The sequence below is a fragment of the Salvia hispanica genome, chromosome 4 (assembly GCF_029641045.1).
Source record: "Salvia hispanica isolate PSC_SH4W2 chromosome 4, Shi_PSC_v1, whole genome shotgun sequence".
Classification (NCBI taxonomy): domain Eukaryota; kingdom Viridiplantae; phylum Streptophyta; class Magnoliopsida; order Lamiales; family Lamiaceae; genus Salvia; species Salvia hispanica.
The window spans coordinates 18,585,022-18,607,690 of record NC_142695.1 but is presented as its reverse complement, the minus strand read 5'-3'; the positions used below and the strand labels follow the sequence as shown (position 1 = coordinate 18,607,690).

The 22,669-nt window shown below is 40.4% G+C and overlaps 1 protein-coding gene across 1 annotated transcript; it reads left to right on the top strand.

Moving 5' to 3' along the window:
- The first annotated feature begins 2,232 nt into the window (after nt 1–2,232).
- LOC148927406 (uncharacterized) lies at nt 2,233–6,940 on the top strand. The gene is made up of 2 exons (XM_089056110.1): nt 2,233–2,365; nt 2,908–6,940. Exon 2 carries the CDS (start codon nt 3,253–3,255, stop codon nt 3,778–3,780), a length of 528 nt encoding a protein of 175 aa, XP_088912236.1. The 5' UTR covers nt 2,233–2,365; nt 2,908–3,252; the 3' UTR covers nt 3,781–6,940.
- Nucleotides 6,941–22,669: the final 15,729 nt, after the last annotated feature.

The window sequence follows — 22,669 nt, the reverse complement described above, 5'->3', positions numbered from 1 at the left end:
ATATTGGATGGATAAATAGATAATTCCTTCAAAATGAAGGTCTTTGCTAAAAATGTCACAATACAATACTCTTTTTCTTTGTTTGGTGCCTTTTCTCAAACCTCCCGAGGCATACACACACATATATATAATGGTTATAAATTTGAATCATGAAAAGAACATAAATGACAATATAATGATAATAATGGAAAATAGAATGCACCTTCCTCCACTTCTTGTAACAGCCAAAAATTTTAAATTTTTATATTCATAATGATGAATTTGCCAACCCACTTTCTCATGCATTAAAGATTGAAAATTTAATAAAATTGTTAATATTGGTGTCAACTTAATACTACTATGAATTATTATTAGTTTTGATATATTAATAAAATTGTAACGGTTGTAACTTATTATGTTTGAATTATATGCTTATTATGCTTGTTCTAACTTATTATGTTTGAATTATATGCTTATTATGCTTGAATTATATAGTGAGGTTAAAATTTACAAATATTCAAATTCATATCCAAAATTCATAGATATTCAAATTAAGGTCAAAACTCGTCCTTTATATATACTAGTATCACCCCCGTACGTTGCACGACCTACTGAGATGTCAATTAAGTAAATGATAAAAGATAAAATTATATAAAGTTTATATATCACAAATAAAAATACATCTCACCTACTGAGATGTCAATTAAGTAAATGAAATAATAAAAGATAAAATTATATAAAGTTTATATATCACAAATAAAAATAAAACTCATGAAGCGCTGCCCAACCAGCCTTCATCTATATCAAATAACCTTCATCTTCTCCACTCATCGTTTCCAAAACTTTAATCGTCCTGTATTGACACCATTTTCTATCAAGACACTTTGTCCCCATTTGTAGGTATGAACTTCAAACAAAAATCAACTATAGACCCTATATTACAATTCTAATAAATATTTGCGTTCGTTAACAATGCAAACACAACTTTGTGTTTGCACTGTAAAAGTCACAATTCGTAGGAGTTCATGACTATAAAATTTTACAAAATACTCATCGATTTCAAGACCAAATTCTGTCAGGTGAACGCTTCCATGATTTCAACTGATTGATGATGTCACAGTATATTATAAATAACTGCGAAAGATGGATTTTATTTCCATGATTTCAACTTTCTTTCTTCAGTAAAATCACAAACAACAAATATTAGTAACATAATAATAATCATGCAAAAAAGTGCATAAAACAAATATTCAATAACGCAATAGGAGAAGGTGGTGAATGTGTTGCGAGCTTGCGAATGACATATATTTATAGCAATCGATTTGAATTGTATCTATTACTTCTCAATTGGTAACGACGCTAATATTAAATAGTGCTACTGACAAATCAATTATGAGGAAATTAAAAATAATTAGTATGAGTAATTAAATAAAAATGATATTGATTCATTCACTCTTTTAGCACCGTTCTATATAAATAAAATCGTGATTACAATACCCCTTACAAAAAAACCAAATAATTTTGTATAATAGTTAATCATTATTACAACTAATTATCACAATAAATTAAATTATTTAATTTATAACTGAATGGGTTGATTGGAAGAGTTAATTCAGTTTATAACTGAAAGTTCAAGATTCACAATTTGTACATCAATGATGGTTTATATTAATGTTTGTCTACAAATTAAGGCAATTTTAATTATTTTCCTACACCATTGGCGGTTACATCAATTGTGGCCATGGAATCCGTTACATGATTTATAAGTCATGGATTTAAATTAGATGCAAAATATAGAACGTTTCAACAATTACCATTGAGTAATAAAGTCAATATTATTGCCAAAATATTAAAAATTCATTACCCAAAACTCCTCAATATTAAACATTTAACCCAAAACTCATGAATATTCAAAATATAGCCAAAACTCGGCTTTTATATATGTATAGATATAGATCATTCTTTGCTCTGTTGTTTGCAAACATCGAATAAGATCCATAATTATTACCGACATTGTGTGGGACCGAAGTATACAAAACACATACTACTTCTAATTCTTTATTCACTACTCCATTTTCTATCCATTTCTTTATTTAATTAAAAATAAAGTCGGCTAGATCAATTTTTTTTTCATTGAGCAGCATCTAATTATAATATTATAGAACACTTATTTTAGTATTTTGTTTTAGAATCATGATATACCAATGCCACTTTTACATACCTAAAAGTTAGTTTTTCTTTCTCTTTTCTTCATCTTTTCTCTCCATTCTTTCTTGCACACAACCCCCACTCAAAATTCTTCAACAAATTCCACACACCCACACTCAAATTCATCCATTGCATCTAAATCTTCAGGTTTTCATCGTTCGAATCACTCCAAACTAAGGTATGAATCCTAACTTAAATTTCTGAGCTTTTGCTTAAATTCTTCTATGAATTTTGCATTATTTGATGATTTGTTCGGTTGAAAGTTTGTTTTAGCATGGGGGATGAGTTTGATGTGGTTATTTCATGATTTCATTGGCTGTATTTGTGAATTGGGTGATGAATCGTGAGTATTGATAGTGAATTTTCCTCTTGATTTTTGTTGCTATACTTTGCAATCATGTTCATAGCATTGTGAGACTATTGTTATTTCCATGAATTACATTACATAAGTAGATAATAGAGATTGTTGGTTTCATTGTTTATATTGATGCATCTCTGCATGAGAGATTAATTCACGTAGGGGGATGGTTTATGGTTTGTTCTTTGGTGTTGATACAGTTTTACATGTCGTCATGAATCACCTTAGAACGCATGCTAGATACAAACTTGCATAACGTGATTTATTTTTGGATTATTATTTGGTTGATAGCAAGTTTGGGGGAAACCCTTGTTATTCACTTGTTTTGTGCTCTTTTTATCGAGCTTGGTCTTTCTTTGAAGGAAAATGACAACACGAGGCAAGCCCGAGAACGCGAAGAGCTGCGGGATTAGCCTTCCGTTGGAAGCACAGAAGGCGATGTGGAAGAAAGTCTCGGCTAAAGAGACTACGCCTTCGAGGTACCCACATGATCTTCCCCTCGCCACTTTGGGGATTATTGAAGACTTTTGGGCGTTGTGCGATGTCAGTGAATGGAATGGCCTCGGCCATATGTTTCGTGGGAGGTGGCCATCATACCGGAGACTCACTCTTGAGTTTCTAAGTACTCTTAGGGTCAATAAGGACCGACGCACCCGCATTCCAAGTCCATTGACTTCCGCATCGGCAACCACAACCACACATTCACGATGATGGATTTGTGCGAGGTGTTCCAGTGCTACAACCCCTACCTCGACGAGGAGGTGGAGTATGACTACTCCGAAATGTGGAGAGCTATGACGATCGAAGGGGAGGACTTCGTGACGGCTTATGAAAAGTCTTCCTCCATCCGCAACCCCGTCCTTCGATACCTCCACCGGGCGATGACGCAGTTAATGTTTGCCCGGATTGAGGATGGGAGTGTCTCCCAAACCGAGATGGACGTGATATGGAGTTTGCTCAACAGGAAGGGGATCAACTTTGGAATCCTCTTCACCATCTACGTCGACCGCATCTCCAATAAGGATGAGAGCCCTATTTGTTGCGGTGGGTGGATTATGGCGATTGCCGAATATGTTGGCATCCCGACGGTGGACTTCACTCCGGATATGGGTGAGATGTTCATCACCTATGAGGTTTTTTTCGCGGTGGGACTCTTGAAGACCGATTCGAGCGGTCAAGCATTCTTCCTACAGCCGGCGCAGGATCACTTTCCTCCGACAATTGACCAAGGTTGATACGTGGGAAAACAAGGCCAATTGGAGGCTCGACACAGCCGCCCACTGGAGTGCAATTGAAGCTAACCCCAACGCAGGGGAGTTTAGGAGGCAGAACATGTCGCTGCGCGTCCCCAACTTCCAACCGGAAGTTGATTCCACCTACGACGCCATCGATGAATATATGGAAGGTGGAGAGCATTAATTTGCTCAAGGAAGTGGGGCACTGCCGCCGCCGCCGCCGCCTCGATATGAAGAGGACGAGGAGGACGAAGTAGTAGGCTACCGCCGCCGCAATAGGAGGAACCGCCGCTGAGCCGACCGGATCCACAAGAGGAGTTCCAAGCCGGTACTTCCGCCCAAATAGGAGAGGTGTTCTCCTATTTGCAAAACATGTCCAACACTTGGGACAATCGTTGGGCAGAGCAACAGCAGTTGAAAAACTTCAACCAACAAGGTTGGGAGGCCCAAGGCGATTGGCGGGTGGCGGAGACGAACTTTTGGGAAGCTCAAAGGCTCGAGGACGTTCATCAACGACAACAACTTGCCGAGCTTCGCCAAATGGCCACGGAGGCTCAAGAAGACCATCACACCATGAGGGAGGACATCACTTACCTCATCGGCGCCTTCAAGGACCTTAGTGCTCGTTTCCCTCCTCGTCAAGAATGAAGTCAAGCTCATGACTTTAAATGAGCGCTTGTATCATTATTTTTTTTAGACAATTTTTTTTGAATGTTTTTGACAATTTTTTGATTAAGTTTTTGGCTATTTTTGTCTTAAATTTTCTTTTTTAAGCCTTGGAATTTTTCGCAGGTTTCTGGACTCCCGCACAGCGAGCGCTGCACAGCTCGCAGCGGTCCGCTGAGCGTGCACTGGAAAGGGCTGACTCATCCGTAGAGACCGCTGCCCAATTACAGTTCCAACGCGTTTTTTCGATCTTTTCGAATTTTCGCACAGTCCGGACCCCACGAGAAAAATTCAAGGTATCTTTATTGCTTTTTAGCTTACTCACGCCCCTACCGACTCTACAAACTTATTTTACACTTTGTTGTAAATAAGTTTGGGGGGATGAAGTGGTGGACCGTGAGTTTAGGGTTTTTGTTTTGTTTTAATTTTTGTTTCTGTTTTTGCTTTTTGTTTTTGAAATAAAACTCGAAGATGAATCCTTGTGTAAACCTTGGAAAATGTCGTGAACTTAACATGAAGAACTTAGAAACACGCATACTTAGGGACACACTTTAGACCGAGATGCCGATGATATTACATTCCATCTATGTTTAAGTATGGCCTAACGTTTTGATTTGACGGTTTGGTAAAAAGGTGCATAAGTAGTGAATTGCTTGTTCGCCTTGAATCATGCTTTATACCTTGTGAGATTTTAACTTTAAATTTCTTTCTGGTGTGATTTATCCGCATTCATGTGTATGTTTCTAGAACTTGCTCCTAGTCTTGCCTAAGTCTACATAGTGTTTAAGTTGATTTAGGAGGATGTTAGGCCATCTTTTCTAGCCTACTTTTATACTCAAATTTTCGACCCTCTCAAAAGTTTAAATTTTTCCCTTTGGAGCCAATTTTGAGTCTTTAAGCCTTTTCCTTGGAAGCCAAATTAAATGGGGATAATTCCTTGGATTAGTATAGTTTCTATATCTTTTGTAAAGCAATTGGAGAGATAAGGAGAAAAAGTATAAAAAGTAGTGTGCTTAAATGTAGAGAAAGTACAAATTGTGAAATAGTGAAAAATTCAAAAGTATTTGCTTGATCTAGAAAGAAAAAAAATAGGAAAGAAAGGTTGTGAAAAAGAAAAAAGTAAAAGGAAAAGAAAAAAAAATCAGAGGAATTTGGGAAGTGAGAAGAAATATAGACAAAATCTAAGTTTACTAAGATTTGAATTGTTGGTTGGGTGCTAAGTTTGATGTGGTAGAAATTGATAACTTTTGCTATGTTTGGGTTTAGTCACTTTTTAGCCAAATATTCCCCACCTACCAAAGAGCCTACATTACAACCAAAAAGAAAGACCTTTCTAACTTTTGATGCTTAATCACATCTAGTAGAGGAGGGATTAGACTTTGAGCAAGCATATGGTAAAATTTGCATGATGCATGATGTGAGTGCTATACACTTAACCTTTATACACTTTGAGAATGAGAGAAAGAACACTTCCCATGTTTGGAAATTTTCCACGTGGGAGTGCTTGAATTCAAGGTGTTCCACGAGTTAGTAATGAAAGTGCACTAATAAGCCTTGCTTGATTTGATTGCATTAATGCATGTTTAAACTGCTCTTTCATCTTTTGAGGCAATGATGACGTCTAGTCCTTGTGCATTCTGTGCGTCTATATTTGTGTCTTTATTGTTTTGTTCGAGGACAAACAAAAATGAAAGTTTGGGGGAGTTGATACGCTCGGATTCTGCACTATTTTAGGACCCTTATTTGGTCTGTTTTTAGTGTCTAAACCATGATTCATGTCTATATTTCGTATATTTTTTATCTATTTTGGTATTTTGACATGTTTTGTGAGAATTGTGCATATTTGAGCCAAAAAGATAAGAAAAAGTCGAAGATGGAATTCTAGCGCGTTCAAAGAAGCCCAGCGGCCCGCTGCGTGTGTCGCAGCGACCGCTGGACCACATCGACCACTGCGTTTGAAGCGGTCTGGTCCGGAAAGTTGTGCTGAAAAGTCTGAAGATGCCCAGTGACCGCTGGGACGCGTGCAGCGACCGCTCGAGAAGATCCCGTAGCCACTGGACTAATTTGCCGCGACCGCTGCAGGATGTGCAACGACTGCTACCCAAATCCACAGAGGCTTCGGACAATCCACAACGACCGTTGGCCAAGGGGCAGCTGTCCGCTGCGAGAAGGCGGTGCACGAATTTAATTAGATTTTCTCCAGATTTTACCAAGATTAGCCCATCTTTTCCTTTCCTCCATAGGATTTGACTTACTACTATATATTCCCCCTTAAACCTCTTCATTCAGGACACACACACTCTTTACTTCCCAATTTTAGAGCAAAAATATTTGAGAGTTCATAAGTGTGCAAGAGTTTGAAGACGAAGTCAAGTGAAGATCAAGGCTACAGTATTTTACCTTTGGGTTTTATCACTTTAGTTCTTATCTTTACATTGTTTTCCCTTTTGGTTTATACAACTCCGTTTTCTATTTAATATCCGTTTTGTTTACACTTCGTTTCTTCCTTAAACTGTTCCGTAATACTGCATGTTTGAGTGACACATTCAAACTGATTTGCTATAACCTACTACATAATCGTGAGAGGAGGTTGGCGAGTTAGATCCACATAATAGACACTACAATTAGCTTCCCTTAAAACGGCACTGTTAATTGAGAGTGAGGACTTTTCAAGTGTCTTAGGAGCTTCTAGGAGTTACGTTTCTAGGATTGACAACCTGAAGCCTGCTGTATTTTGCTAAGTACTGTGTGCACAGAAAGGAATAACAAGTCCCCTAGGTCCAGCGAATCCATTAGATCACAAGGTCTAGGAACTCACGGATCGTTGGAAGATCTCGGTTGTCGGACACATAATATCGCTTCAAAAACCCTCAACCACGTATACTAAAATTAGCACAGAGAAGTAGGGATCGATCCCACAGAGATGAATGCGTAATTTAACATGCTCAAGGATTCGATACTATTTTTGGGTTGGCTGCTGCCACGCATTTTTGGGTTGAGGAAATTAAACTAACTTGAGTGAAATCTGCTACGCTAACAACTAGATCTAGGCAAAACAGAAATTATGCATGAAAACCGGAAATCGAGACAATCACTAGATCTAAGAAACTATTTCCTAAACTACCTAGACCTGGGAAATAAACTAACGGTGGGGACCATTTGCTGAAAAGGTAAAGTACGGATGAAAAGCTGGAAAACAACTAACTAAAGTACTAACTAACAGCGACATCATCTTCTCCAATCGATTTGCATAAAATTTCAGTAGAAACGGAGATGGAACGTGAATCGGAAACGAAGTAGACTGAATTTAAAGCAATTTAACGAAGAACAATTAAAGACTAAGCAGATCTACGGCTACTAGACGAAGTAAATTGAAAAGAGAGCAAAAGAGTTCGAAATCCATGCACAACTTGATTCCCCTGTTCAGATCCAACCTCGGATGCTAAATCCACTCCGGATCCAAGCATCCGACACAAACTCCGACCAAAAGTATATCCATAGCTACAGATTCAACAAACAACCACCGATCAACAACAACAATTCAGATCCACAACGTCTTCCCCAGATCAAGCACATAATTATCCAAAACAGAGATTAACATTCAACTGCCGGAATAAAACCTCAAACAAATAACTCAGAATCGTAAATCAACACAAGATAACACCAACATGACATAAACTAAATGCATAGATAACCGATAAGTAGCAACAACCAAATCGACTTCCAAAACAATGAAGTTCAACACAAGATTGTTTCTTCACCCTCCGTGAGGACGGTGTTACCACTGACTTTCGCCGAAGATGAACCCCTTATAAACCCTAAACTATCCTAGAATTCCCATTTCCCAAGTGTGTGTGTGAGTGTGTGAGCTAAGAGCAAAAATCATGTATATCGTGTGCGCTGCATGCTCCCTTATTTATAGGCGTTGAAGTGGGTCCAGCGAGGTATGAATAGTCTTTGTTGCCCTCAGCTATTGACTTCCTTCTTCTAGCCATTCTTTTCTCTTCAATTCTGCTCACTTTCCTTCTTTTTCCTTTGCTAGTCCATCGCCTCCAGCTCTTCCTGGATCTAGCATTTCCTTCACACACCTGGCTTAAAAACTGCGTTAGACCCATCAAAATAAAGTGTTTTCTCACCACATAATTGATGCATGAAATTAGCCTTATCAAACTGCTCACACTTAAACCATACTTGTCCTCAAGTATAAAGACAAGAAAAAGAATAAGGCGAATTTCAAAGCACGGTTATCCCCTGACCGACTCTTTAGACTCTAGACAGACTCCTAGACCTAGACACAACTAATGCACAGATAACAAACACTTAAAATAAAAACACATAGACACATATGCATGAACTAGCTTCAACTTTTAGGCAATTGTCCCTACAAGATTAAGGTCAATTCAACAGGCTGCACTTCTCCAAATTTGCCCCTTCCCTTCTTCTACCTAATCAATCTGTCAGTTTGTCAAGATAGCCTTTTACTTCCCCAATTGTTGGATTCACTCGATCACTCATTCCTCACCAGGGATGTTAGGATCGATTCTCTCATAAGTTATTGCCATACCACTGAAGCGTCGGGTTATGAGAGTTTTCTTCTTTTATAGTTCTTTCTCCCCTTTTTTACTGGGTCAGGTTACTATTGTTTTCTCCTTAGACGTATTCCCTCTGGACTTCGTCCAGCTTATACCTCCTTTTTATTTTTCTGTTTTTAGCATTTTATTTATTTATTTATTTATTTTTTCCTCTGGTCTTTGTCCAGCTTATTCCTCCATTTCTCTCTTCTCTCCTCTGGACTTCGTCCAGCTTGTAACTCCTTCACCTGGACTTCATCCAGCTTATACCTTCATAACCCAATTCCCCTTTTTTTCTCCGTCATGACTCTTCTCCCTAAGCATTCAGTGGCAGCCCCTTAACATGTGTTAGTTCAAAGTTATTTAAGGCTTATAACTCACTCTTATAGTGGGGCTTCACAACGAAGTAAGCTAAGACAACCTCTATCGTTCTTACTTCGTCCAGATTGATTTGGCTTATTAAAGGAAAAGGCTTCTAAGTTGAAATACATCCTATCTTCAATTACTTTCACTAAGGAGATCATGCCATATTATATTCACCAGCTCATGCGACGCAAACAAAACCTAGACTTAACGACTCCTAATGTACTGAACAACTACAAACATTGACTCCTCTCCCCCTCTCACTTCACTCAAGCTTGTCCCCAAGCCATCGTTGTGAAGGGGGGAAACAGAGTAGGCAATGCATCATACAACAAACAATTTAACAAAATAAAAACTTCTCACACTTAGACCGAGCATCGGGCTAAGTGGGAGTAGACACAATAAACAGAAAACAGAAACTTCTCACACTTAGACCAAGCATTGGGCTAAGTGGAAGAAGAGAAACAGATATAGCAAATATTCACAAAGACACATAATATCAAAGACAAAAACAAATATAACCGAAAGCAGAAAATAAAAGTTACTTGGTCATGGGGGTGATTCACTTCTGGGTCTGGCTCCCTCGAGAGCCAGGTTGGGGTGGGATCCCGGGTCGGGTCATCTTCACTTTCTTTTTCGCCGGCAGCTCCGACTCTTCCTCCTCTTCCTCAGGTTGATTAGACACTGGCTTCTTTAACATCATGGACTTTGACCTGGATAGAATTGACACTGGTTTAGACGCGGATGGGGTAACCATTTGCGCGAGCGGGTGCGGTGGTCGCTGGACGGAGGGACTGTTCTGGCCTGGTTGCTTGACCTCGCTACTGGACCCAGGAGTTGCCTTCGACTGGGTCAAGGGGAGTGTCTTCTCCAACCATTTCAACATCTTCATTACAAGCTCCACAGCCTCCGTCATCCTCTCGTTCTGCTTGGTGGACTTCACCACTAGATCCGCAATATTTCCCCGCAGGGTCTTCACTTCTTCACGGCTCCCATTCAGCTCTTTCCTTATCCCACCAAGTTCTCTCACTATTTCTTTCCTCATCACCTGCATTTCTTTCCTCACATCCTGGACATCCTTTCTCAGCTCCTCGACCTCTTCACTCGGCATAGCCTCCGCAGCCTCTTCAGCCTCCGCCTTCACCTTGTCTCCTACCCTGTAGAAGAAAGTTTGTTTGCCGTGAGCTTGGAGTAACCCCTTGTTGAAAAAGTATTCAACACTGAAAGTCTCCGGGGGGTCACACATCACGACCAAGGGAGCGGTTTTGGAGGTAGGCGCCTAGGAGATGGCAGGTATACATATGTCGAGCAGGGTTGCTAGTCATTTGATGACATGCTTAAGCCAACCAATAGCCTAGATGCACCTTTACGCCTTTTGCCATGCACCAAGTGAAATAGAGGTCGGTTGTCGTCAGAGCTGAATTTGCAGTTCCCATTAAGTTGTAGCTGATAAACGTCTGAGCAAAACGGAGGATTCTGTCCTCGATGTGAGAAGCCTTGGAGTAGCTTGACTTGAATGCCCCTGCCTTGGAGTGAGTGATTAGTTCCCATGCTGCTTGTACTTTGAATCCTGGCGTGTTCTTCGGTACGCCAACTATCCTCTCATTCCATATGCCTTCATCGTCCTCAGCCTTGGTAAACAATGTTAGAGTTTGTATACTAGAAATCACGTTTCGAGTGATTGAATACTGTAAAACTCTTATTTTATTTTCCAATAAATAAAACAAATTATTTTTTGTCATAATGTTGTTATGTTTTACTTTTAATGGATTTAATGCATGTTTAAATTTATAAGTTAACCTAACAAAGTCTAAGTCTTTGTTTTAGTAGACCGGTTGTGGGCGTCGTCCACTTTATGGTAATACGGTCAGTTCTAACGAGAAAGGTTTCAATGTCAGTCCGCATATTTATAAGCCTTACTGAAATAAGATGACATTGGTGTGGTATAGCACTGAACGGATCTAACAGCAAGACTTGCCTTAGGCTATCTACTGAAAGGCGAGGTCTTGATAAATATTTATTTAATCAATGTAGGTTAGCATTGAGCATACGGTATTGATTATGCACTGCTTTGACTTATCAAATGGTGCGGGTTTTTCGTAACCCAATTATCCTGATATATTGGGTAGTGGTGATCAGTATCTAGCGGTCCTAGAATTGCTATTATATTGAATCGTGCACGAGCTGAGTCTCGTTTGATAATGTCCTCAAGAGGAGCGCAAAACAAGGTTTCATTATTCAGAACCTAGCTAGTTGGAGTGTGATTACTCTATGAATAATAAATAAGCGTTTCATGCTAAGTCCACTCTTGGAATTAATAAGAAGTTAATTAATTAAGTCAATAGCAAACATTAATTAATTAATGGACATTTTAATCTTAAGCACGGGAAATGAAAGTTAAACGGAAACCTGGATTACTTGTAATTTCGGATTTGGATGGGGAGAGTTCAATATTACTTCTGTAGTGGCTGCTCGTAATATTCCAATTATAACTTATATTAAATTGTGGGTTCAATTTAATTAGTAAAAAGTAAATTGGATGAGCCCATATCCAAAACATTCCATAGATCCCTGTCTGGGCCCAAAAGGAACTTAATATAAATAGGGGAATAAAGGAGACAGAAATAACAAAATTTTATTATTGTAATTTTCGAAAATTCCCCTCCCAAGCTGAGGAGATTTTCGAATTCCTCTCATATTCCAAAAAGGATTTCTTCTGTCTTATTTATTTAAGTCCTAGTATTCTAGTAAGATCAGCCCACACTGATATTGGGATACAGTTCGGGAACCAGAGAGAAGATTTGTGGTTTAGTAGTCAAAGCATCACGTGGAGAAGAAGCTAGCCATCTTCAATTCTTTGGAGAATTAATTAGGTATTTTTCTGCTCCGTAGAAAAGCATGTTTTAGGTTTCATTATTCTTAAAGCATGATTAATTCAAGTTATGAACATGATACATGTGATAATTACGTGAATAGGTTTTGTCTAAATAATCTGCTAAATAGATCTGATTATTATGTGATTGTTATTTACGCCCGCTTCCGTTGCCAGTTCCAAAAATTGGTATCAGAGCCAGTCTTTGGCTCTGATTATTTGGATTTAAATTTTGCGAAATTCATGTATGCATGTATTATTTGATTACGAAGCATGTTCTTGTGTTTTTGTTATTTTTGTATATGCATGTTGAACTCAAGAACATTCGAATCATAGAACTTGAATTATTCGAACGCACGAGATGTGCGATTCATCGGCGCTTGCGCCGGGACGAATCGCACTACATGCGATCGGAGTAGGGTTGTCGAATTGAGTGGGAGCCGAGGGAGACGGGCAAGGGGCGATGTGCCGGCGAGATTGGACTCGCGCGCGCCACCAGCCGAACCCGCCTAACCCTAGCCGGCGCCCGAACGAATTCGACGAACTAGTCGACGAAAGGGGAGCCGAGGGTCGACGATCAAGGGGCGACGCGCCGGCGAGCATGGGCTCGCGCGCGCCGCCGGCCAAGATTCGTCGCAACCCTAGGCGGCACCCGATCGAGCTCGACGATTGCCGACAGACCAGTGGGAGCCGAGGGACATGATCACGCGGCGACGCGCCGACGAGCATGGGCTCGTGCGCATCGCCGGGCGAGACCGCGACCCTAGCCAGAATCCGCAACGTCGCGCGGAAGAGAGAGGCACGGTGGCTCGTCCGTGAGCCACCGAGGCGCCGAGCCTCAACCCTAACCCTAACCTTAGAACCCTAGTCGCCTAGCCCTAGCGGCGCACGACCGAGAGCAGCATCGCCGGAGACGGCGGCTGCTGGTTCGCGCAAGGCCGCCGGAGCAGAGAGAAGACGCCGGAGCTGCGCGGCTCTTGCTGCGCAGCTGGATTGTCAGCGACGGAAAGGGGTTCGCGGCGTGCAATCGCCGCGAAGAAGGGAGGAAGCGGCGCGCCCAGTGCTTACGCCTGCCGGCGGCAGTCGGGCGGCGATCTCGCCGCTCCAGCAAGTGTCTCCGGGAAGATATCTTCGAATCTTCACCGTGTAGATTCGTGCCAACCTCGAATCGCAAGATATTGACGAATGATTATTTTGATGATTATTTAATTGTTTAATTAATAGAAATCATTAAAAATAGTATTATTTAATGAAATAAAATATTTTGGGAAGATTTCCCTAGATTTTAGGAATATTTGGATTATTTTCTATATCTCTGAATATTTTATATCCTAGATGATATAGATAAGAATAATTTAATAGTTTCCTAAATATAATATATCTAGAATCTATAATAAGGTAGATATATATAAGATTACATTAAATAATATAATTAATTTTTTTCCTAAATCTTGAACTTGGAAATTATATGAATTTAATTTTTCATGTCTAGTTAAGATTATAAATAATGTACTTTATTTTAGATATATCTTAAAGTATGACATGAATAAGAATTAATTTCTAGATTTATAATTCCTAAACTAAGATATTAAAGATAATAAAAGATTTAATTATCCAGTCAATTAAATACCATCATAATTTAATTAGTCTTAATATGCCTTAAGGCTAAAGGATAATTAATTAAAACCATAACTCAAATATCTAAGCGATAATTATGAACTAAAAGTTTATATATGGTCTCCATCGGTTGGACTGCCAAATATTGTGAAGCTGATTTTCTAATATTATCGCCACCTACAGAGTAGGGACAATAATCCTGCAAAAACAGTAAGTTCATAAGGGCGGACTTCTCAAATAATAAATAGAATGAACTAGAAAGTGGTTCCTAATATTATCGCCACCTACAGAGTAGGGACAATAATCCTAAGGAACTACGAGTTTCAGGGTTCAATCAGAATTTATGAGATAGCTTGGTTTTGTTATCAACACATGAACATTGTTATGGGAGTGTGTTGTAGAAATAAAATTCTGTAATGCTAAACCTGATGGTCGTGCTTAGGCAACATTAGATGTGTCGACCTCCAGAGGAGGAAGCTATTGATACGTCGGTGTTGTGACCAGTAAATTATCGAATTTTTAATGCGTATTAACCTCCAGAGGAGGATACAATTTATTAATTTTGCTGTTGTAAGATTTTGAAAAGTTTTATGGTTAATCTACTCAATTTCCTTACATAAGTTTATGACAAATAGTAAAATCTTCTGTTTGCAGTGCAATAAAATCCGTCAAGATGTCTTATAATCCTTTTTCTGCCATTCTCAAAGAAAACAAACTCGAGGGCTAAAATTACATAGAATGGAAACAAAACTTGGATATCGTTCTCACAGCCGATGAGTACAAGTTTGTGCTCACTACTCCACGCCCAGCTGTGCCGGCAGCTAATGCCGCGCAAGCACTACGAGATGCGCATAGACGGTGGCATAAGGCGAATGAGATGGCTAAGTACTATATGTTGGCTTCTATGTCATCAGTACTCAAGCATCAGCATTCTGCCATGGAAACTGCCGCCGAGATCATAACGAATCTCGCAAATATTTTTGGTACTCAGAATCGAATGGCTAAGTCTCAAGCTTTTCGGAGTATCATGATGAAGTCTATGAAGGAAGGTTCGTCTGTGAGGCAACACGTCCTCGAGATGATGAGTCACCTCAACCAGATTGAGGTTTTGGGAGGGACGATCGATCCCGAGTCCCAGGTTCCTATAATCCTTCAGAGTCTTCCCCCTAGCTTCCAACAGTTCAAGCTCAATTTCGAGATGAACAAGCGGAATTACACTTTGGCAGAGCTGCTGGCTGAACTTCAGTCGGCGGAGGACCCCATGGTTCAAGCTAAGGTAGCTATGCTGAGTTTGGCGCCTAATTCCTCTGGCTCTAAGCCTAGAAAAGGAAAGAACAAGGCACCGAACCCAGTGGCAGGTAAGAATGCTAAGGGAAAGAAGAAACAACGGGGTGACAAGAAGCCTAATGGAAAGTTCTTCAAATGTGGAGAGAAGGGTCATTAGAAGCCAGATTGTCCTAAGAAGGTCAAGGCTACAGGTATGCACCATGCTCTAGTAGTCGAGTCATGTTTGGCTTCGACATCTACTCATACTTGGGTTATTGATACTGGAGCAACTGATCATATTTGTTTTGATCCTGACTTAATGCATGTGACAAGATGGTTACATGATCGTGAGATCGAAGTCCAGCTGGGCGACGCTACGAAAGTGGCGGCCGTTGCAGTGGGAGACGTTTATTTACGTTTTTCTAGTGATAGATTTTTTATTTTGAAGAATGTTTTGTTGATACCTCTTTTAGAAGAAATTTAATTTCAGTTTCTAAATTGTCTTTTGATGGATATTCGATTTCTTTTAATGACAATTGCGTTATTAAGAAAGATGGTTCTTATATCTGTCGTGGTATCATGGAAAACAATCTGTACACAATCACTTCTACACAATTTAATCAACGTAAATCAGAACTCAATGCTACATCGAATATTTCTAAGAAAAGAAAAGAACCTTCAACTTCAATGAATGAAACGTACTTATGGCACCTTAGACTTGGTCATGCCAACGAAAGAAGGATTCATGCGATGGTTGATCAAGATCTTATCAAAGGTCTTGAGAAGGAACCGTTATCGAAGTGTGAGTCCTGCTTCGAAGGCAAGATGACTAAGAGACCTTTTAGGTCAAAGGGGAATAGGGCCAAGGAAGTACTTGAGCTCATTCATACTGATGTGTGTGGACCAATGTCAACCGAGGCAAGGGGCGGTTTTCGATATTTCGTCACCTTTACAGATGACTACTCGAAAATCGGATACATCTATTTGATGCGCTACAAGTCTGAAACTTTTGACAAGTTCAAGGAGTCTAAGTCTAAAGTGGAGACGCATCATGGAAAGAGTATCAAATGCCTGCGATCAGATCGCGGAGGCGAATACCTAAGTGCCGAGTTTTTGGACTATTTATCAGTGGCGGGAATTGAATCCCAAACGACTACGCCGGGCACACCCCAGCAGAATGGCGTGGCTGAAAGAAGGAGTAGGACCTTATTGAATATGGTTCGCTCGATGATGAGTTATGCGCGGTTACCTGTTTCGTTTTGGGGTCATGCTTTGCTTTCAGCAAACTATCTCTTAGACAACTTACCTTCTAAATTAGTTCCTACTACCCCATATGAGTTGTGGAATGGGCGAAAGCCCAATCTGGAACATCTCAGAGTATGGGGGTGTCCGGCTCATGTTTGGAAAACGGTCCAACTAAGCAGGAATCTAGGACGGAGGTTTGTGTGTTTATAGGATACCCTAGAGGAACGAAAGCTTATGAATTCTATAGTCTCAGAGATCAGAAAGTGATTGTGGGCGCTCATGCCACATTCTTAGAGGAAGACTATGTAATGAATCATAAGCCCAGCAGTGAGATAGCTCTTAAAGAGCTCACTCAAGTTACAACTTCCATTAACCAAGAACAATTACCTAGTGTATCAACAATTCCAGAAATTTCAACTAATACTCCAGATATTGTAGTGCCGCGCCGCAGTGGAAGGGTCTCTGAAGGCTACCTGTGTTTCTTGGTTGAGACAGTACAAGTGTGGTGTGTGTGCAGTGTTGCGATGTTCAAATAAGGCAGGTTCCTCAGATCCAGCAAGTCCACTAGATCACTTGGTCTAGGAACTCGCAGGTTGCGTGGAATCCCGGTCGTCGGACACACAAGTACTTCCCCGCTTCAAAAACCCTCAACCACTTTACTAAACCTAGTATAGGGAAGTAGGGATCGATCCCACAGAGAAGGATGCGTAAGAATCGTAATCAAGGATTTGAGAGTATTTTTGGTGTTGGCTGCTGCCACGCATTTTCTTGGGTTGAGGAAAAATTAAAATTAACTTGACTTGGGAATATTAGAAAGAAACTTAACCTAACAGCTAGACCTAGGAAATAATTCTACGATGGGACCAACTCTGAGAAAAAGCAGAGTACGACTGGAAAGTGGCAGAATAACTAACTCTAGTACTAACTGACAGTGACATCGTCTTCTACAACCAAATTCGCATAAACTTCTTGAGAAAAACACATGAGCAAATCAAAAACAGAGCTACTAACTTGGAATCAAATCTATGCATAAATCACGAAGAACTTACAGATCTGCATACCTAGACGAAGGGAAATAGAAAACAAAGGAAATAAAACAAGTCTATCCACTACTGTTCTTTCACACGGCAAACCAACTTTAGACGCTAAATCCACTCCGGATCCAAGCGTCCGACGCGGACTCCAAACAGAAGAAATTCTCCATCACGTTAGATTTACAAATTTAAGCTCCGAACACTCAATCAACCACAGATCTGTCACCCAATTCCACATCAAACACCTCAATAACGAAATAAACAGAGATCGACATAGCAATTTAAGAATTACGCTAACAGTAGAGAAATCTAAGCAAAAGTAACTTGAAATTAAAAGCTAAACTCAGATCCATGAGCGATGAACAGTTAAACATAATCAACATCAAAGTCGACTCCCAAAAGTGAAGTTCGACGGTGAAAACTAGCAAAAACAGCTGAAATTAAAACAAATGTATCTTCGCCCTCACTGGGACGGTGTTACCAAACTCGAGATCTCTAGAAAGTGCCCCCCTAATACGATTATCCCCCAGAATGTTTCCCAAGTGTGTGTAAAATGTATGAGCTAAGAAGAGTGAAAAACTGTCTCCATTACGCTGCATGCTCCTCTCTATTTATAGGCGTTTTAGTGGGTCCAGCGAGGTATTGATAATGACTTTGTTGCCCTCAGCTGTAGACTCCCCCGTCACGCCAATTTTCCTTGTAAATCCTGCTCATTTCGTCCTTTTCTCTCGCTAGACCATCTCCTTCATTACTTCCTTGACCTAGCGATTTTCTTCACACACCTGGCTTAGGAAACGTGTTAGACCCAGCAATTTATAACATTTTTTGCACATTACCGATGCATGAAATTAGCCTTATTAGTCTCTCATGAGCCCGAAAGATAGATTGGTTTGGGAGAGTGCATGGATCACTCCTCGGACAGCAATGTACTTGATCCCTGGAATTTTGCAGAGGCGCAGACAGATGTCGATCATTGCGAATGGGTGAAAACAATGGATTCGGAACTACAATCAATGGTAGACAAGGACGTCTACGATTTGTCTGTCCTACCCGAAGGCTGTACTGCCATTGGGAGCAAGTGGATATACAAACGTAAACGTGGACCCGATGGACGAGTTAAAGTCTTCAATTCAAGACTAGTGGCAAAGGGGTATCCCAAAAGGAAGGCATCGATTACGATGAGACCTTCTCCCCAGTGGCGATGCTCAAATCGATCCGTATACTTTTGTCTATAGCAGCTTACATGGATTGGGAAGTATGGCAGATGGACGTTAAGACTGCGTTTTTAAACGGGAGTCTTGAGGAGACCATCTACATGGAACAACCCGAAGGCTATGTGGTAAAGGGTAAGGAACACATGGTTTGGAAGCTTAAGAAGGCCATTTATGGCCTCAAGCAAGCATCTAGATCATGGAACCAGTGTTTCGATCAAACAGTTCAAAAGTTTGGATTCGAAAAATGCCCCAATGAAAGCTGTGTGTATAAGAAGGTTGAAAAAGGAAATGTTGTGTTCTTAGTTTTATATGTAGATAACATTCTTCTAATTGGAAACAATATAAAGATGTTGTCATCAGTGCGAACTTGGTTGTCCAGCCAGTTCGAGATGAAAGATATGGGTGATGCGGGACACATTCTCGGTATCAAGGTTCTTAGGAACCGAGCTAAGAGAATGTTGTGCTTATCCCAAGAATCTTACATCGATACAGTACTTAGACGCTTTAGCATGCAAGATGCCAAGAAAGGTTTTCTACCTTTTAGACATGGCATCCATTTATCTCAAGAGATGTGTCCTAAGACAGCATCTGAGATAGCAGAGATGAGAAGAATACCATATGCCTCGGCAGTTGGTAGTCTCATGTATGCTATGCTTTGTACTAGACCCGATATCTGCTTTGCTGTTGGCATGGTAGCAAGATATCAATCCAATCCCGGCCAAGGACATTGGACTGCCGTAAAGAACATACTCAAGTACCTTAATCGGACTAAGGACTATGTTCTAGTTTACAATGCAGCCGAGCTCATTCCTTTAGGATATACAGATTCAGATTTTCAATCTGATGTAGATTCGAGGAAGTCAACTTCCGGATATGTGTTTACCTTAGGAGGTGGAGCTGTAATTTGGAAGAGTGTAAAGCAGAAATGCATTGCGGACTCTACCATGGAAGCCGAATATGTGGCCGCTTCGGAGGCTGCAAAAGAGGCTGTATGGCTTAAGAACTTCATTCTGGACTTAGGTGTGGTTGCGAATATGCCCAAGAGCATCACCATTTATTGCGATAATTCTGGTGTTGTGGCAAATTCGAGGGAACCACGAGCTCATAAGGCGAGCAAGCACATAGAGAGGAAGTATCATATCATTTGAGATATAGTGCAGAGAGGAGACATACAAGTGGTCAAGATTGAGTCAGAGAACAACCTGGGAGATCCTTTCACGAAGGCATTAGCGGTAAAGCCGTATGAAAGCCATGTTGAAGGAATGGGAGTTCGACTAATTCAAGACCTCAATCCGCTTTCAGTATAAGTGGGAGATTATTTAGACGTTAGAACAATTTTTTTTGTTTACTCGAAAGTGTTTTGAGTATAAGTGGGAGATTGTTAGAGATTGTATACTAGAAATCACGTTTCGAGTGATTGAATACTGTAAAACTCTTATTTTATTTTCCAATAAATAAAACATATTATTTTTTGTCATAATGTTGTTATGTTTTACATTTAATGGATGTTAATGCATGTTTAAATGTATAAGTTAACCTAACAAAGTCTAAGTCTTTGTTTTAGTAGACCGGTTGTGGGCGTCGTCCACTTTAAGGTAATACGGTCAGTTCTAAACAAAGAAAAAGATGAATTTCACAACCTAGTTGGAATTTGACTATCCAACGAGAAAGGTTGCAATGTTAGTCCGCATATTTCTAAGCCTTACTGAAATAAGATGACATTGGTGTGGTATAGCACTGAACGGATCTAACAGCAAGACTTGCCTTAGGCTATCTACTGAAATGAGAGGTCTTGATAAATATTTATTTCTTAATCAATGTAGGTTAGCATTGAGCATACGGTATTGATTATGCACTGCTTTGACTTATCAAATGATGCGGGTTTTTCGTAACCCAATTATCCTGATATATTGGGTAGTGGTGATCAGTATCTAGCGGTGCTAGGATTGCTATTATATTGAATCGTGCGCGAGCTGAGTCTCGTTTGATAATGTCCTCAAGAGGCGCGCGAAACAAGGTTTTATTATTCGGAACCTAGCTAGTTGGAGTGTGATTACTCTATGAATAATAAATAAGCGTTTCATGCTAAGTCCACTCTTGGAATTAATAAGAAGTTAATTAATTAAGTCAATAGCAGACATTAATTAATTAATGGACATTTTAATCTGAAGCGCGGGAAATAAAAGTTAAATTGAAACCCACATTACTTGTAATTTCGGATTTGGATGGGGAGAGTTCAATATTACTTCTGTAGTGGTTGCTCGTAATATTCCAATTATATCTTATATTAAATTGTGGGTTCAATTTAATTAGTAAAAAGTAAATTGGATGAGCTCATATCCAAAACCTTCCATAGATCCCTGTCTGGGCCCAAAAGGAACGTAATATAAATAGGAGAATAAAGGAGATAGAAATAACACAATTTTTATTATTGTAATTTTCAAAAATTCCTCTCCCCAGCTGAGGAGATTTTCGAATTCCTCTCCTATTCCAAAAAGGATTTCTTCTGTCTTCTTTATTTAAGTCCTAGTATTCTAGTAAGATTAGCCCACATTGATATTGGGATACAGTTCGGGAACCAGAGAGAAGATTTGTGGTTTAGTACTTAAAGCATCACGTGGAGAAGAAGCTAGCCATCTTCAATTCTTTGGAGAATTAATTAGGTATTTTTCTGCTCTGTAGAAAAGCATGTTTTAGGTTTCATTATTCTTAAAGCATGATTAATTCAAGTTATGAACATGATTCATGTGATAATTACGCGAATAGGTTTTGTCTAAATAATCTGCTAAATAGATCTGATTATTATGTGATTGTTATTTACGCGCCCGCTTCCACTGCCAGTTCCAACAAACAACCCCATTCTCAGGGACCACTCTCGGATGCTCATTTCATGTTCCTCATTAAAAAGCCGGAATGTGATGGAGTCCGCGTCGAGGTCAGAAGTGTTCTTTAATCGGAATGTCGAGAAAAACTCCCGTGCTAAATCCACCGGCACTTTCTCCTGGCTGTGCCTCAATAACCATTCAAATTCAAAACCGATTGAATAGATACATGTGCGGAAATCTTCATCACATGCAATCGTCATGAGTTCCTTGGAGCTTTACTGTTTGCCAGACTTAGCCATCTTTCCAGCACTGCATCTCTCTTTGTACACTGTGGCCCGTTTCTGATCGTCGTAATGCCTCATCGACTCCAGCAGTTCCTTAGTCAGCCATATCTCCAGACGTCCTTGGATAAACTCCTCTTCAGATTCTCCAAGTTCGGAGTCGTACCCATGAGTAGGCTTGTCTTGTTCATCGGCAGAGGGAACTTCGGTCACTGGGGAAAGGGTTTCCTCAACCTCCTTGACGGAGGGAGCTATCCTTGACCGTGTTGACTAGGTCGCCTCTGCCACTTCCACTTCCATCCCTCGGGCAGGGACTTCCTCCTTCTCGGAATAGACAAAGTCATCTACATCGTCAAGCAGACTCCTTCTGGCCCTTCTCCTCTCTGCTCTCTCGTCCACCTAGGGTTCTTCTTCTTCCTGGTCGTCCACCAGGTCCACAATCAGATCTAGCCCCTCCTCAACGGGCTACTGTTCTCCAGTAGTTTCTAGGTTTGTTTCTTCCACAAGCTTTTCCGGGGTTTCCCCCACATCATCCACCATCGGGGTCGCCCCCTCAATATAAACAGGGATTTCCCCCTTGACATCACTTGGGGTTGCCCCCTCCTCCATTGGTTTAGGGGTCGCACCCATAAAATCCTTGGGGGTTTCATCCCCAGTCTCCATAGGGGGTTCCCCCTCAGCCATCAACTTTAACACAGGGGTTTCCCCCTCAGCAACTTTTTCGTGAACAGGGGTTTCCCCCTCAGCAATCCTTTCCACAATAGGGGTTTTCCCCTCCACAAGTTCTTCCATAAAAGGGGTTTCCCCCTCAACAATCTCCTCTCGAACAGGGGTTTCCCCCTTCTTCTCACCCTTAGAGTTAGGGTTTCCATCACTTTGTTGTTCGGCCTCCATCTCCGTTTGTCCGTCATTCCGCATACCATCCGTCTGCAGTT

What these genes read in the sequence shown, in the direction of transcription:
- LOC148927406 (XM_089056110.1), top strand. Translation starts at nt 3,253, where the DNA reads ATGATGGATTTGTGCGAGGTGTTCCAGTGCTACAACCCCTACCTCGAC.